Below are 13,635 nucleotides of genomic sequence, written 5' to 3' on the forward strand. Positions count from 1 at the left end.
ATACACAGGATTATTAGTGTAAAAAATCACTATACTGCATAAAAAAGTTAATCCTAATTATATTATATATATTATTGTTTCAGCTGGTGAAAAAAAGCCATAATTTCTTCGCTTTGCAGTTATATTATATATTGTTGTTTCTGCTATTTAATATGTCATTTTGGCCTCATATATGTCTTTCTTTCTTTCTTTTTTTGGCTTTTTTACTCTCTCTCTCTCTCTGGCTACCCGATGATCAGTTAATGGTACACGTGTTAGGCCCAAAACAGTTGCATGAAAAACCATATGTCAACACCGAGTGAGTTCTAGGACTTTTACGAATTTGCTAAGCTTCTTTTAAACCATATCCGGAACACCTTAAAAACTGGATCCCACTGCAGATTCGTCTGCTGATATCTTTACTTAAATCCGACTATTGTTAGAAGTTGGTTAGGATTCTCCCCCTAAGGCATAATAAACACTACTATCATCATGCGTCAAATTTGCCACCACCCGTATCATTAGATTGTTTGGACTGATAACAGTGAACATCACCTCCCTTATCTCTCCTTTTTTTTTTTTTGAAAAAAAAAAAATCTGGGACAATTTATCAGATTGCCACAACCCCCCAATTCCCCCCTCCTCTCATACTTGTCTCTGTTAGTGCTTGTATGTGTGTGTTTTGTTTTGGGTATTTCGAACATTTTCCAATCTGCAGCGTGACCAGCAATCCGGGTGTTTAGCAGTGAAGGGACGGATCAGTTGTTGTCTTCTTCCTTTTTTTTTTCTTTCCTTTGCACTTTAGATGCAAATGGGAGTGGCTACAGAACTGCAAATTGGAGCGGATGATCATCATCACACGTCCACCTCCACTATTTGGTAATATTACTAGTACTGCTACTGTTTACTTTATGTTATGTGCCTTTCTTTTTCTTCTTTCGAGTTTTACAACAATGAAAAAGGAGCTCTGCTGTCCAAAAATCAGACATGGCGTCAAAAGAATTCTCAAATTTTCATATCATCCGATGAATCATGTGTGTGAAAAGCCTTTTTCTTGCGGGGTAGTTTTTCATATCACCCTCTTTTGCTTTTGGATGGTTCCTCATCGGTTCTTGATTTGTTGCTTTCTTGGTGTCCCTGGTTTCTGCTACTTTTACAGCCTACACATGTTCTATGGGCAATTATTTTGTTGGTTCTGGGGAAATGGAAAAAAAAAAATTACTCTTTTCGTTGTATATCTTTTACTATTAATCAGACAGACATCCGTTTCTATAACCAACAAATCACCCCCCGGGGGGGGGGGGGACGCAACCCAAAAACCAAAAAAAAAAAAAAAAACACTAAAAAGGAAAACAAATAAGCGGGCGAAAACAAAATTATTTCTGAAGTTAAATTTCATGGGGTGGAATTGAATCGACTGAACACTTGATTTTGGAATTGATATGCATGGTGGAGTTTAACAATAAAGTTCTGCTTGCTTTCTGTACCTAATTCATGTTGGTTCAACCAGAATAGCGAAACAGTATGACGTGTAAATTACAGGCTGAACAGGAGGAGAAGTGCCTCCTGCAAAGGAATTACTCGGTCAAATCACTGTGATAAGAAGGGTAGTGGGTCAGACAAAAAAGCAAGTGATCATGGCAATGCATCCAACAAGCAGCAGAAGCAGCTTTGCCTTTGTGCTCCAACTACCCATGCTGGCTCGTTCAGGTGCCGGCTCCACAGAGCCGCTGACACTGCAAATGCTGCTACTGCTCACAAGCCATTGGTGTCATCTTCAATCAAGTGCAGCGGCAAGAAAAGCTTCGGTTCAAGAAACATGGCAGAGTCCCGGATCGGAACCCTTGATCTCCAAGCCACCCTTCCCCGTCTGTCCAGATTTGGCAGGGCTGCTGTTGCTGCCAGCACCAGCGCTTGCCATCCAATTTCAGTAGCATTGCGAAACAACGAACCGTTTTGTCAGCCTCGAGTCCTTAACAAACACTAGAATTATGCAAGCCCCGGTCTAACTATTGCTGTGGCAGGAAGTTTTCGTTTCCTGGAACTTGTATATAAGTAGCAGTACATCTTTTGTTTGTACGTTCGGTTTTCCTTTGCGTCAGCGGAAAGTGTGATTTTTTAGTACTTTCTGCAGACTGCCATGGATGGATGGCACTGTGGCTATTTTTTGAGTACTGAGCTGCATGGTGCATCTTGATTTTCATTTGTTTCAAGTGCTCTTTTGCGTCCTTATTTTATGAGTCAATAAAATTCTTTTTACATTCCCTAATTGTCATCACATCATGAATCTCTTCCTGGAGAGATTATGAAATCAATTAAAACGACATTATTCTTGTCATGTCAGATTACTCTCCTTTTGATAGTAACTGCCATCTATATCCCCTATTCGATCAGGTCGTTGGGAACACAAGAAACTCTGCAAAAAGTAGTACAACTCAAAATGGGGGCGTAAAATGAAATGCAGTCAAATTTTGAAAAAGTTGCACAACTCAAAATGGGGGCTGAAACGCAAAAGCACAGAGCTTATCTTTGCCATTGTCATGTATACAATGAAGCCTGTACAGCTTGTTTCTATGCCAAGAACAAAAAAGAACGCTGATAATAGACCAAAACCCATCTTCTACTTCCCGATGAAGCGATGGACAAACTTGGACAATCAATTCTATGTATTGGCGATGATAACACAGAACCGTCTATAGGCAATTACAAACAACACTATAAACTGGAAATTATGATGCTTGCAGAGCCCTGACTCTTGCCGTCAGCTCTCTGACTTGGCTCCTCAAACGGTCAGGGTTGCAGAAGAAATCTACAAATACACGCCTCTGGAGCGCCAGCTCTTGTGAATGATGTTTTACAATCTGTACTTCCAGAAAATTGGTGATTAGAGTTTTTCCATATGTTACAAAGACATCAAGAACTCCGAGGTTAGAAAACTGCAAAGGAACGATAGCAAATAGACTTGAACCGGTGAAAATTTTCACACATTTAGCATCCATCAAGAAATCACCATCGCTTCCATATAAGGTAAGTTAAGACAGCATGTGATATTTTCTCCATGATATAACTAAACTAGAGAACTAATCTAGAAGAAACAATACCAAGAAACTTACAATCGCAGCACTAGTCAAACCATAATTCTGATGATAGCGGAGAAACTGGTGTCTAACAAACTGAAGACTTACCTCCTTCTTCTTGTTATGCTCTAATGATACTTCTTCAACAGCAGCTGCAAGCTCTGCATTTGCCTTTTCCATTTCATCAAGCTCCTTCATTAATGTCTACAGAGAGATGGAAAGATAGGTGCAGATGGATTCAGTTTTTAAGATAAATCAAAACCATTTTTCAGGAGCCTCCAAACTGGAAACCGCACTATCACAAAGCTAGGTGGTAAAATTACATGAATAAATGACAAACAAGGCGCAGCCTTGACACATCTAAGAACCCACAAACAAGTAAATATGTTGAAACTGGGAAAAAATTAATTTTCTAAACCAGTAAATTCCGAGCGTTGTACTTGTTTAGATGTGAGTACAGGAAGAATAACTCATTTTTAAAAGTTTCCTTGAAATGCAGTAAACCTAAGGCATCAAGTACATCAAATGAAACCTAAAGCAGACATGTCCTATCAAGTGCACTTCTTTACCCGAGGTGTCAATATTGGTTGGGCAGTTGTAGAAGATGCAAATAATAATTGCTGCAAGCTTTGGACAAGAGTGCACCTGATACATTAAACAGGAAACCAAGAAATCAGATTTTTGTTATGCTTACAGGTCCATAAAACAACAGTATCTTATTCAAGAACTGTTGTCTAACAAACTGATGGCAGCCAAATTTCATGCTCCCAAATAAACAAAATAGTCAGAGTCGACTGATAATAAATCTGGAACTTGCAAGTAGTTTGAAAACTGAATTTTTGATCAGAAAATCATTCCTCAGGTATATGGATTCCTACCTTAGATAAATCAGAATGTTGAGGTGAAAGGATATTACTGTTAACAACTGTCTAACCAGACCATATAGAAATGAAATATCCAGATATAGACTATATGGCAATAACAGGTCAATACTCAATTATCATTAGTATTTGCTACTGAAACATGAATTGAAAACACCACATGCTTCTCCTATTTCTCAAAGCCTTTCATCTGCTACTCATGACTAATAACTAGTCTACATTTTGTCACCAAAAATAAAATCTTAAACACATTGATTAAAACCATGGACAAGCCAAATAGCTAAGCTAACAAACCACCTTTTTAAAGAAGCAGTTCTGCTGGAAAAGTGTGGACAACTAGAGATGTTAGCAGGATAATGCTAGCAGGATGTTAGCAGGATGTTAGCAGGATAAAGGTAATAAGGACAACATACAGCTCATTGATACACCTATTTCGGTCATCTGGGAGGGCATGCTCCAACTCAGATTGCAGGCTCATCAGATCTGATTGAAGGCTCGATATTTGCTGAACAATGCCTGGTGCCGAGACATATGTTGATAAACCAGCTTGAGCATCTAAAGATATTACAAATCCTTCGCTGTTAGCAATGACTCAAAGATGAACAATCATGATAATTTAAGTCCTGGGATATTACTTGAGTAGATACTTAAAAGGTCTCTGACACCATGCAAAAAAGTATCTCGATCATCCACAGCTCCTTGTTCTTGTACCTCTGATGAAGCTTGAATTAATGCCATACAACGACCCTAGAGTGACATATCACATACGTAAATTGCAGTGTGCAATGACAATACTATGCCATCATAAAAGGTGCAGAAAGATATTAAGTTTCATATTTCCTTGAGATCATGAGTTTGAGAATGCCTTGCAAAGTAAGTGATTCCATACCACTCGTCCTTTGGCTGCAGAAAGGTATCCCTGCAGTTCTGACTCAACAACTTTGAGTAATGAATATGCACCAAGCATGGTCTTCTTCTCCAGTTGACACGCTACTTTTAGGAACTGATGTCTTGCTAGCTGATTGACTAAATAATTTATGAACTACAGTGCAGAAAAGGACAAATAATAAGATTTCAGGGAATGATATTTAGAAATTTAAGAAAAAATAACTTCCAACACCCTGAGCTGATTAAGGGAGACAAATATTAACTATCAAGAAGCACCGTGATTCCTACCCTATGACTGATTTTGGCAAATAGAAATTTCATGCATCGACAACAATGCAAATCAGATATGATAATGGCATATATTAATCACTTCTGCATCTGGGGGTGACTCTGTAAGTTTGTTTAGCCTCCAAATATGGCATCTTTAACTGAGTATATGACTGAAATGTATGCAACATGCATTTACAAAGGGAAAATTAAAAAACTAGATGCATGAACACCTAATCCATTGTTGCTGCTATTCAAAATCTAGAAAAGCAAAAAATCTAAGTGATACGACTGTGGGCATCATATCCCAATAACATACCGTTTTTTGTCGATTTATGTAGAATTCTTGGCGCATGACCTTTAAATCATAATCACCTGCATATTGAAGTAGTGCAATAACTAACAACTACAATGAGAAAGGACACATTCAAATGAACAACCAAACTTCCCAAACTAGAAGCAAAAAAAGATGCTGAATACCTTGCAATATATAAGTGTCTTGAAGCTGAGCTAACTCCCAACAAAGATCAGGTACAGTCTGGAAACAGTCTTCCAGTAAGATATACATAAAATCAAGCAATGCAGAGGAGGCCAAAAAATAAAAGTTAAGTAAAAAGTACAAAAAACCATAGAATTAGGCATTGTGCAAGAATTTGCACAAACATTTAGCCTCCTTCAAAGAGAAAAGAACAGTTGATCAATGAAAGGCAGTAAGCTGGTGTTACAGTGACAAAGTTAGATTTTCATTTGTCCATGCCATAAAGCGTTCTTCCAGAACTCAATGGAAGAACTATAATGTTTGGAAGTCATTCAATTATCTTCTAGCAAAAGGCTTCTAGAATAACTATTTCTATCGGTTCAGTTTTACTGTATCTTCAGTCCACTCTAAGGTTAGAACATCCCATTCTAACCATGTAGCCAAAATCAAGTAGAGTAGCCAACCATCTATTCTCCCTGTGTTTGCGAAGCAGTAACAAAAAATTTAGAGAGGACACAGCTACCTTCAGATTAAATCCATAATAAACCAAAAGGTATTGCCGCTTCAACTGGAATTTATTTTTAATTTCACTCCCACAGAGTGAGGTAATTAAAGTTGCAAAGGCCAAGGACTATGTATGTGTCTCATTTAAGAAGAAGATAATGTGCAATTTTATTTTGTGCCTTAGTTATCATTTATATGGCAAAAGTAGACTATCGAAAAAAAAGCATCCGCAGCCTCAGATACAAACCTCAGATGACAATTTCTCCTCTTTCCGGTACAGAGTTGAAAGTTCTCCTACCAATTCAGCATGCTTTCTCCTATTTAGTGTATAGCAAATGTTCAAAGAGCCACCATAGAAATTTAAAATTTGGTAAAGCAGAACATAATTCACACACACAACACAATGCAAATATAAACTACGTTACCTCAGGGAATGAAGATCAAGATGAATGTGAGCTTCGTCTGATGTAACTTGCCCTTTAAGGGCCATGAGAATGGCTTGTTGTTTTGCATACTCAACCTGAGCTTCTACCCATTGCCTTTCACTTGTTCCAAAACTGCATAAATTTCAATAGGATGAGCTCAATTACAATCAAAAGTAAAAGTCCTACCACCTGAAATCCCACGTTGTTTAAACTTAATACCACAAAGCACCACCCAAACAAAAAAATCCAAAGTCAAATAGTTGATAAACTACCAGCAAGTTCAACCAGCCCACGGAGAGGAGGGGGGGGGGGCACTAAAGTTTGGGCACAAAAACCTTTTTTTTTTTTGGGACAAGCTCACTACTTTTTGCAAATTTATACATAGGTGATATCAGATACACGTAGAAAGTTAGTTACAAGATTGGAGAATAAGGTGCAAACTCAAGGGATAGAGTGTTGCATCTAAAAATAGAAAAAAGAAAGATCAAAGAGTACTGCTACGTTTATGTAAATTCTGGCCATTGCTAAGTAGGGAGGGAAAATTCCTTCCAGACCACCATTTGTTAGACAGTTCAGTAACAATATTTTATTTTTCTATAGAAGATACTAAAATGCTGAAGAGAGGTCTTGGAATTTGGGATACAAAGACAATAGCAACAACCTTATTACCTTTTCAGAACCAATCAACATCCTTCAAGAGACACAAGATGGATAGAGATAGTAATAGCAGAAACTAAAATCTTAGCTTTACAATATTTGATTCCAAAACCGAGGTTCATAGGCAGTGACAGATGGGCAGACAACTCAAATGGGCTAAACATTTTGTTATATTGCCCATATCATATAATAGTAGCCATGGCATGAAATAAGAGAAGTAAACAGAGGATATAGCAGCAACCAATAAATGAAAGTAGCAATACGTCTAACTAAACATGCAAGCATTCTTAAAAAGGGACCAAAAAATCATACTCATACAAGTAAAAGGGCTTACATGGAGCGCAAGCGTTGCAACTCAGAAACACGCTGATGATGTGATTTTTCTAAATCTGCAATGCACAGTTATTAAAAAAAATGTATCCCAACAATTTTAATGAAGCTTTTTGAAATATGTCTCATTCACATAAGCACGAAATTAGCCAATTAAGTCATTATTGCAAAGAATGGATATCAATATTTTGAGAGAGAGAGAGAGAGAGAGTGCAATACCTCGTACTAAGACATTTGAGATTTCATCCAAACTCACCCATGAACATTTAGACTTGCCTTCCTCCGACACTAACCTGTATGGACCCTAAGCAAGGAAAACCAGATGAGCCAATAACCTTTCATCGCCTATGAAAGTCGATAACAAGATACAGTCAAGTTGTACTTTGCAATTAAGCATTATCCTAAGAATCCTTTATTAACTTCACATCCCTGTATCAAAATCGCCCCCTCTCCTCCAAAGAGATGCAACGAGTTTGTTGCTGAAGAAACTGGAGACAATAGAAACAACCACTTGCTCATGTGTTATTAAAATGTATATTGCTGACATTCACTCTTAGTAATGCTGACATGATTTATGTGCTGGTAATACCATTGTAGAAACAGAAGAAATTCTAAAACAACCCACCCCCCCCCCCCAAAAAAAAAAACCAAAATAAAAATTATGTGACAGGTGTAAAGAAATTTTTTTCTAGGTTATGTCCCAAAAGAAGGAAATAACTGATTCTTTGTAATTGAAGAGTATTTGAAAAAATTTTCCTGTACTAATCTTTTCTGATGTGATGCATGTGAGATAAAAGGTAGTTGGAAAACATGTTCTGAGAATAATAAGAAATTTTTTTGTAAATAACAATATCCAAAACAAACCCACACTACCATTCAGAAACCAATATCAAGATCTCTTCCAGAAAACAAAAATTTTGGCAAACAAACGTCAAAGACACCAGAAAGCACCAGTAATCACATGCTCAAGCACAATTACCACCTTCAAGGCTAGCCATATGTCATAGCTGTACTAATCCAGTCTAAAAGTAATGTGCTAAACAGCCAAATAAGGAGATCCAGTATGACATCTCTGACCTCTATTGCAGGTAATTGTTGGAAAAGTCATAGTCACGCATTAAGGTAATCAAAGGCTTTTATGTAGATTACTTTTATGTAGTGAAATGAGAAGCAGTTGTCTACAGAAAATAATACCGTATCCAGTTGCTTTGAAAACCACTGGTTTAGCTCCTTCATACAAGAAGAATCCACAAGCAAATACTGATGAAAGTCAGAGTAAGCTAAGTAGATACCATCCTCTGCATGCAAATAAGGTAAAACCTCATAAATGCTGGCAACTGCATATAATTAGTGCTGCATAATCAAATAATTCTAATATAACTCCTGAATTTATGCCTACTTCATAAGCTTAAGCATGCCTACATTTCAATTTTGTGAGATTTCTGAACCACAAGTACTTGTTTCATTATAAAAAGAGTAACTACGAAGTCAAAGGCAGTGGTAGAGAGACTAGTGACCACGCCTTCTTAAGGCATTCATGAAACCAGTCAGGAAATGTAACAAAAAAAAAGATTATTCTACTCATTGTACAACAAATCTGTCCAATCAAATAAAAAACAATAATAGTTAAAGAGGTCAAGCATAATTCATACTTCAAGGGTAATTCACATAAATGAAAGTGATCCATTTTCTAATGGGCAAAAACTTGGGTGAACCCGGTCTACAGATCCACCAGTAGACTGAGTGACTTAGAATTTGCCACGTCATCATTAGATCTCCTCCTTCAAAGCACACACCCTGCACACAGTCACATTCAGTTGTCCATGGAAGTCGGCAATGGACTTCCCACCCACCATCCTCAAAATTCATCACAATCTTTCTGCCTATTACCACCTTCCAAAACAAATATATACCCTAGATCAAAAACCATGCCAAAAACAAATAAATTTGGATTCTTTACACCAATTTCAGTAGCTTCATGGATCTTATGTTCTTCAATTAATTGAAACTCTTGAAAATTTCCTCCTCTCTATTTCTTGACCATCTCTCCAGAAGCTCAGCAATTCCTTTTCAGAATCCCTTTTCTTCACAACTGGGCCTTCAACAAAAGATGAGTATTTTTGGTTTATAAACACTTCTTTTTTCAAAAATTTAAAAGTTTTCCTCCTTGAATCTCCAGCGCACTGTTTAATACTTCTCCATCTTTTGTTTGTCGAATCTTCCCGTTTTCTTACCGCTGTCCTCCTGTTCCTCCATATTCTTCTCCTAAGTCTTGCAAAATCTAACAAGATATTACAAGCTGAATATAAGCAAAAATTAAAAGGAAAAGAAAAATAAAGATTGTGTTTGCGGATCCCTAAAATGGGTGAGCTTGATTGAACAAAGCTGGAAGAACCGCTAACTTGGAAAATTGTTGCAACTGTATTTTTCTTTATGGTGGTGAGTGTTTCAAAATGACCAAAAAAAGGAAAAAAAAAGAAGAAATAAGAGGAAGCATGCTAGAACAGATGCCAGAGCGGAAGCCGAGGAGTTCCTGAATCTTGTGCAGTTGTGCTTTAGGATTTCTGAAATTTTTAATTGTTATGAGAATGTGGCAGATTTTCCACCACATGGTCTACAGGTGGGCCCATAGACGAGGTTCACCCAAGTTTTTGCCTTTCTAATGAAGGTGCATACCCAAGTAGTCAGAAGTCAAGTGCAAGAAAAGGATCTTCATTTAAAGACACATTTTGTGGTAACTAAAAATTATCGATTCAAGTTTCTTTTATAGCTTCAAGAATGTCAATGAAATTCATGAGAAACAAGTTTCATGTGAAAAACAAATAAATGAAAGCAATCGTACCATCTCCTGAATGATAATGAGCCAATTCTTGAGCTGTTGAGGCCATCTTCCCGAGAACAGCATTCATCTAAAACGGAGTTGAGATAATTTCAAACTTAGGAAAAATGTATAGAATCAAACAACAAATTTTATCAGAAAAGACATGCATAAAACTTGAATGCAATCATGAAAATTGCATATGCATGTTTAAATGCCAGAAGAAAGTTCCATGCTAGACTGCTATCATAAACTAGTTTAAGCAGGATTGCAAATCAAACAAAGTGGAAAAAACTAGAACTCGTAGCAAGTCATGCATGTGTGAATATTGCAGTTGCAAAAAGTCATTAAAGAAAATATACTTTGTAAGCCACTAAAACAGCGCTGTTCCACAGTGCAGCTGGCTGCTGACTTACTTCTCTGAGACTTTCATAGTTAACTCTAAACTCCAAATCCAGCTTAAACTCCAGCAATAATCAGAACCTCCAACATAGACTGAAGAAACAGAAGGACAAAGACAGTACTACAGCCTATTCTAAAGGTAAATTTATATTTTGAAATTTTGTTTAACACCAAAACGTCAGCAAATATTATTAGCAAGTAAAACCTAATATAAACAGGACTCCAAGATGTTGGCGAAGTTAGCTTCAAGGTCCACAATCACAACTCTAAATCTCTACAATCCTGTCGTACTCTCTTTTTCTAGTATTGCCTTGAAACCACATGATGCATCTTGTCCCCACTGGATGCATTGATAACATGTCAAAAACCAGCAAACAGGTATCCACACCAAAGTTCCGGACCAGTAAAGACGTTAAATAACAGTTCTCAAGAAGATATCACATAACAACATGAGCCTATGGTGAACTAACAGGCAACCATACAATTTTGCTCACCTCTAAATTCCTAGCTGAAAGACTATCCTCTAGAGATGTCAGTTGTCCATTGACAACAGATGTTGCTGCAACTCGTGCCCTTCTTCCTTGACTTAATGCTGATGCCTGCCCAGACAGCATATCGTATTGAGACTGAAGGCGTCTGAGCTGTTTTTGCAACTCCAAAGCTTCAGTCTTCAGTGATGCAGTAGCGTCCCTGAAGGTGCAATGAACCATCAGGAAAGACGGAATGCAGCAGAAAAAATTACTACTTTCTCTCGAGAGCTATAACTTCAGTGATTCTGCAATTGTTCATGAAACCTTGAGGTGCATTTCAGCGTGTTTAAGCAAATAGAGCCAAATCACTGTTTTCACGTGACTTAACATTGTTCTCAAGAGTAATCTCCAAGCTTAATTCAACCAATAAGTTTCATATCTTGTAACTCGAAACTTTGTCCTTACAAAATTAAAAGATGTGCAACAGTAGGACAACTATAAACTAATATAATATGAAAGGACAAAATTAAAAGATGTGCAACAGTAGGACAACTATAAACTAATATAATATGAAAGGTCCAATTAAACCAATGAAGAAAATGTAATCACTTTGCACATCCTAAACTCCATCCTTCGAAGCACCTTCAAACCTCTTCCAGCTAAAGTAGTAGGATATTGACTTCAGCATAGTAGGTTCACTATATGAAGAAGGATAACATCACTCTGCAGCCAAACTTGTTACCTTATTTCCTTGAGTCCTTCCTCTGATCCAAAGACTGCTTCCTGATTGTCTCTCCTAGTTGAAAAGGCTGAAATGCTATCATAAGCAAAATCTAGGTCCTCCCCCTATAAATTCAAGTCATCAAAAGCGTGATTGCAGATATGAGAATAGTAAATAACCAAGGCTAAATCAACATCGCACCATCCAAATCGACACCTTTGATGCATAAATCATTTGTAACACGAACATTAACGTTATATAAGGTGTGGATTCAGAGTTGAGGGATGCGGATTAAGACTTTCTCGTAATTAAATAGTTATGAAATGCCAATGGAGAGGAAGATGAGAGAGGAATAAAGGGCGGTAGTTCTTTACCTCCAAAAGCTTTCCTTCTTGTACGAACTGTTCATACCTGAATGACAGGGGAGACAATGTAAGTCGGGAGGCAATTATTGCTTCGGTAAGAATAGAACATCAACTACAAAATCAACAAAACATTCCCCACATAATTTATGTTTCATGTTATACCGCGAATTCAAAGATTAGACCTTTTTCCAGTTAGCAATGAGCCAAATAAAAAATCTGACCCAGCAAGAAACCCAGTAATTAAAAAGCATTTCAGCTCAAAAGAAGAAGATATCAGTATCATTTAAGAAAAAAACAGCAAAATAAGAGACAACGGGAAGAAATGATGGAAACGCTACTGGGAAACTTCAGAGGGGGAGAGGACGTTGGAGGGGCGAAGGCTAGAGCAGAGCCAATCGAGAATGGGTCGGACGTCGTCGTATTGGAAAGGCCATTCGAAGCTGTCAGGGTCCAATAACTCGTGCCCTTGGTAACCCAACTCCCCCAACAATGCGCATAGTCGGGCCCCACTACCCATCTTCTGCTGTCAATTCGCCGATCTTCAGATCTGCCAGCAAGTTACAGTTTCAAGCTGCCCATTTCAGTTGGGTAGGTGGCACTGGTGGTGGTCTTCCGTCGTTCTTCTGTTCTTTGATGAGATCGGAGGAATGTATGTACAGTCCAGAGGAGTAAAAGCAGAGAGAGAGAGCGAGCACAAACTTTTGGCGCCGGCCTGACCTGATCTTGGAGATTTCTAGGATAGACGATTAAATTTGAATTCATTAGGGGGAATTTTCTCTTTTTAAAATTTCCCTATGCTCAAAAAGGTCAAGGGGAAAAGAAGGCCCGATGTAGCAAGTTTTATGTTCTTTTATACAGTATTTTTTTTCCATTTTTTTCTTGTTGCTACAGTCTATACACACTAGTGTGTATGGATACGAGATAATTTTGAAAAAAATTGTTTATTACGATTCTTTTTTATGATGTGATATATATAGAATAAAAAAAGTAATTAAAAATTATATTTATAATGTAAATGGGTTAATATTTGGAAATTTAAGTTCGTTGTCAAGTAGTATTAAAAAGTTCAAATTTTGCTATTACCCTTATCTATATTTTGGTAGAAAAATATACCCATGGAGTCAACGAATTTATTTCATAGCCATGGCATGGCTTACTACTGAATGGTTAATAAAGCATCGCTTAAAAGAAGAAAGATGGAGTAGAAAAGTGGCTTCATGTTGCAAAGTTTCTTTAGTAACACCAAAGGATTTCTTGAGACAAGTCCCAACGTCCAATTGAGGCCAAGAAAGCACCAGTTCTTATGGCTCTGGCCTTTTCCATCTCTTTGTTTGAGAACAAATGCTGGCAGTCCTGAGTTCTCTAAAATAATG

At 37.4% G+C, this 13,635-nt stretch overlaps 1 protein-coding gene and 1 long non-coding RNA gene across 2 annotated transcripts; one reads left to right on the forward strand and one right to left on the reverse strand.

The window, feature by feature from the left end:
* Positions 1 to 254: 254 nt before the first annotated feature.
* Positions 255 to 2,240, forward strand: LOC113713113 (uncharacterized). The gene is made up of 2 exons (XR_011820106.1): positions 255 to 858; positions 1,522 to 2,240. It is a non-coding gene; the product is annotated as an uncharacterized lncRNA (long non-coding RNA).
* A 241-nt stretch (positions 2,241 to 2,481) lies between these two features.
* LOC113713129 (AUGMIN subunit 3-like) lies at positions 2,482 to 13,081 on the reverse strand. Its single transcript, XM_027236813.2, has 18 exons — positions 12,601 to 13,081; positions 12,272 to 12,308; positions 11,919 to 12,022; positions 11,201 to 11,396; positions 10,329 to 10,395; positions 8,681 to 8,784; positions 7,706 to 7,790; positions 7,491 to 7,545; positions 6,500 to 6,631; positions 6,322 to 6,391; positions 5,573 to 5,630; positions 5,412 to 5,467; positions 4,827 to 4,979; positions 4,573 to 4,684; positions 4,351 to 4,492; positions 3,626 to 3,701; positions 3,165 to 3,260; positions 2,482 to 2,840 (listed from the first exon to the last, which is right to left on the reverse strand). The coding sequence occupies exons 1-18, from the start codon at positions 12,777 to 12,779 to the stop codon at positions 2,709 to 2,711; spliced, it is 1,854 nt and encodes a 617-aa protein (XP_027092614.1). The 5' UTR covers positions 12,780 to 13,081; the 3' UTR covers positions 2,482 to 2,708.
* Between the last annotated feature and the right edge of the window lie 554 nt (positions 13,082 to 13,635).

The sequence above is a fragment of the Coffea arabica genome, chromosome 1e (genome assembly GCF_036785885.1).
Source record: "Coffea arabica cultivar ET-39 chromosome 1e, Coffea Arabica ET-39 HiFi, whole genome shotgun sequence".
NCBI classification, from domain to species: Eukaryota; Viridiplantae; Streptophyta; class Magnoliopsida; order Gentianales; family Rubiaceae; genus Coffea; species Coffea arabica.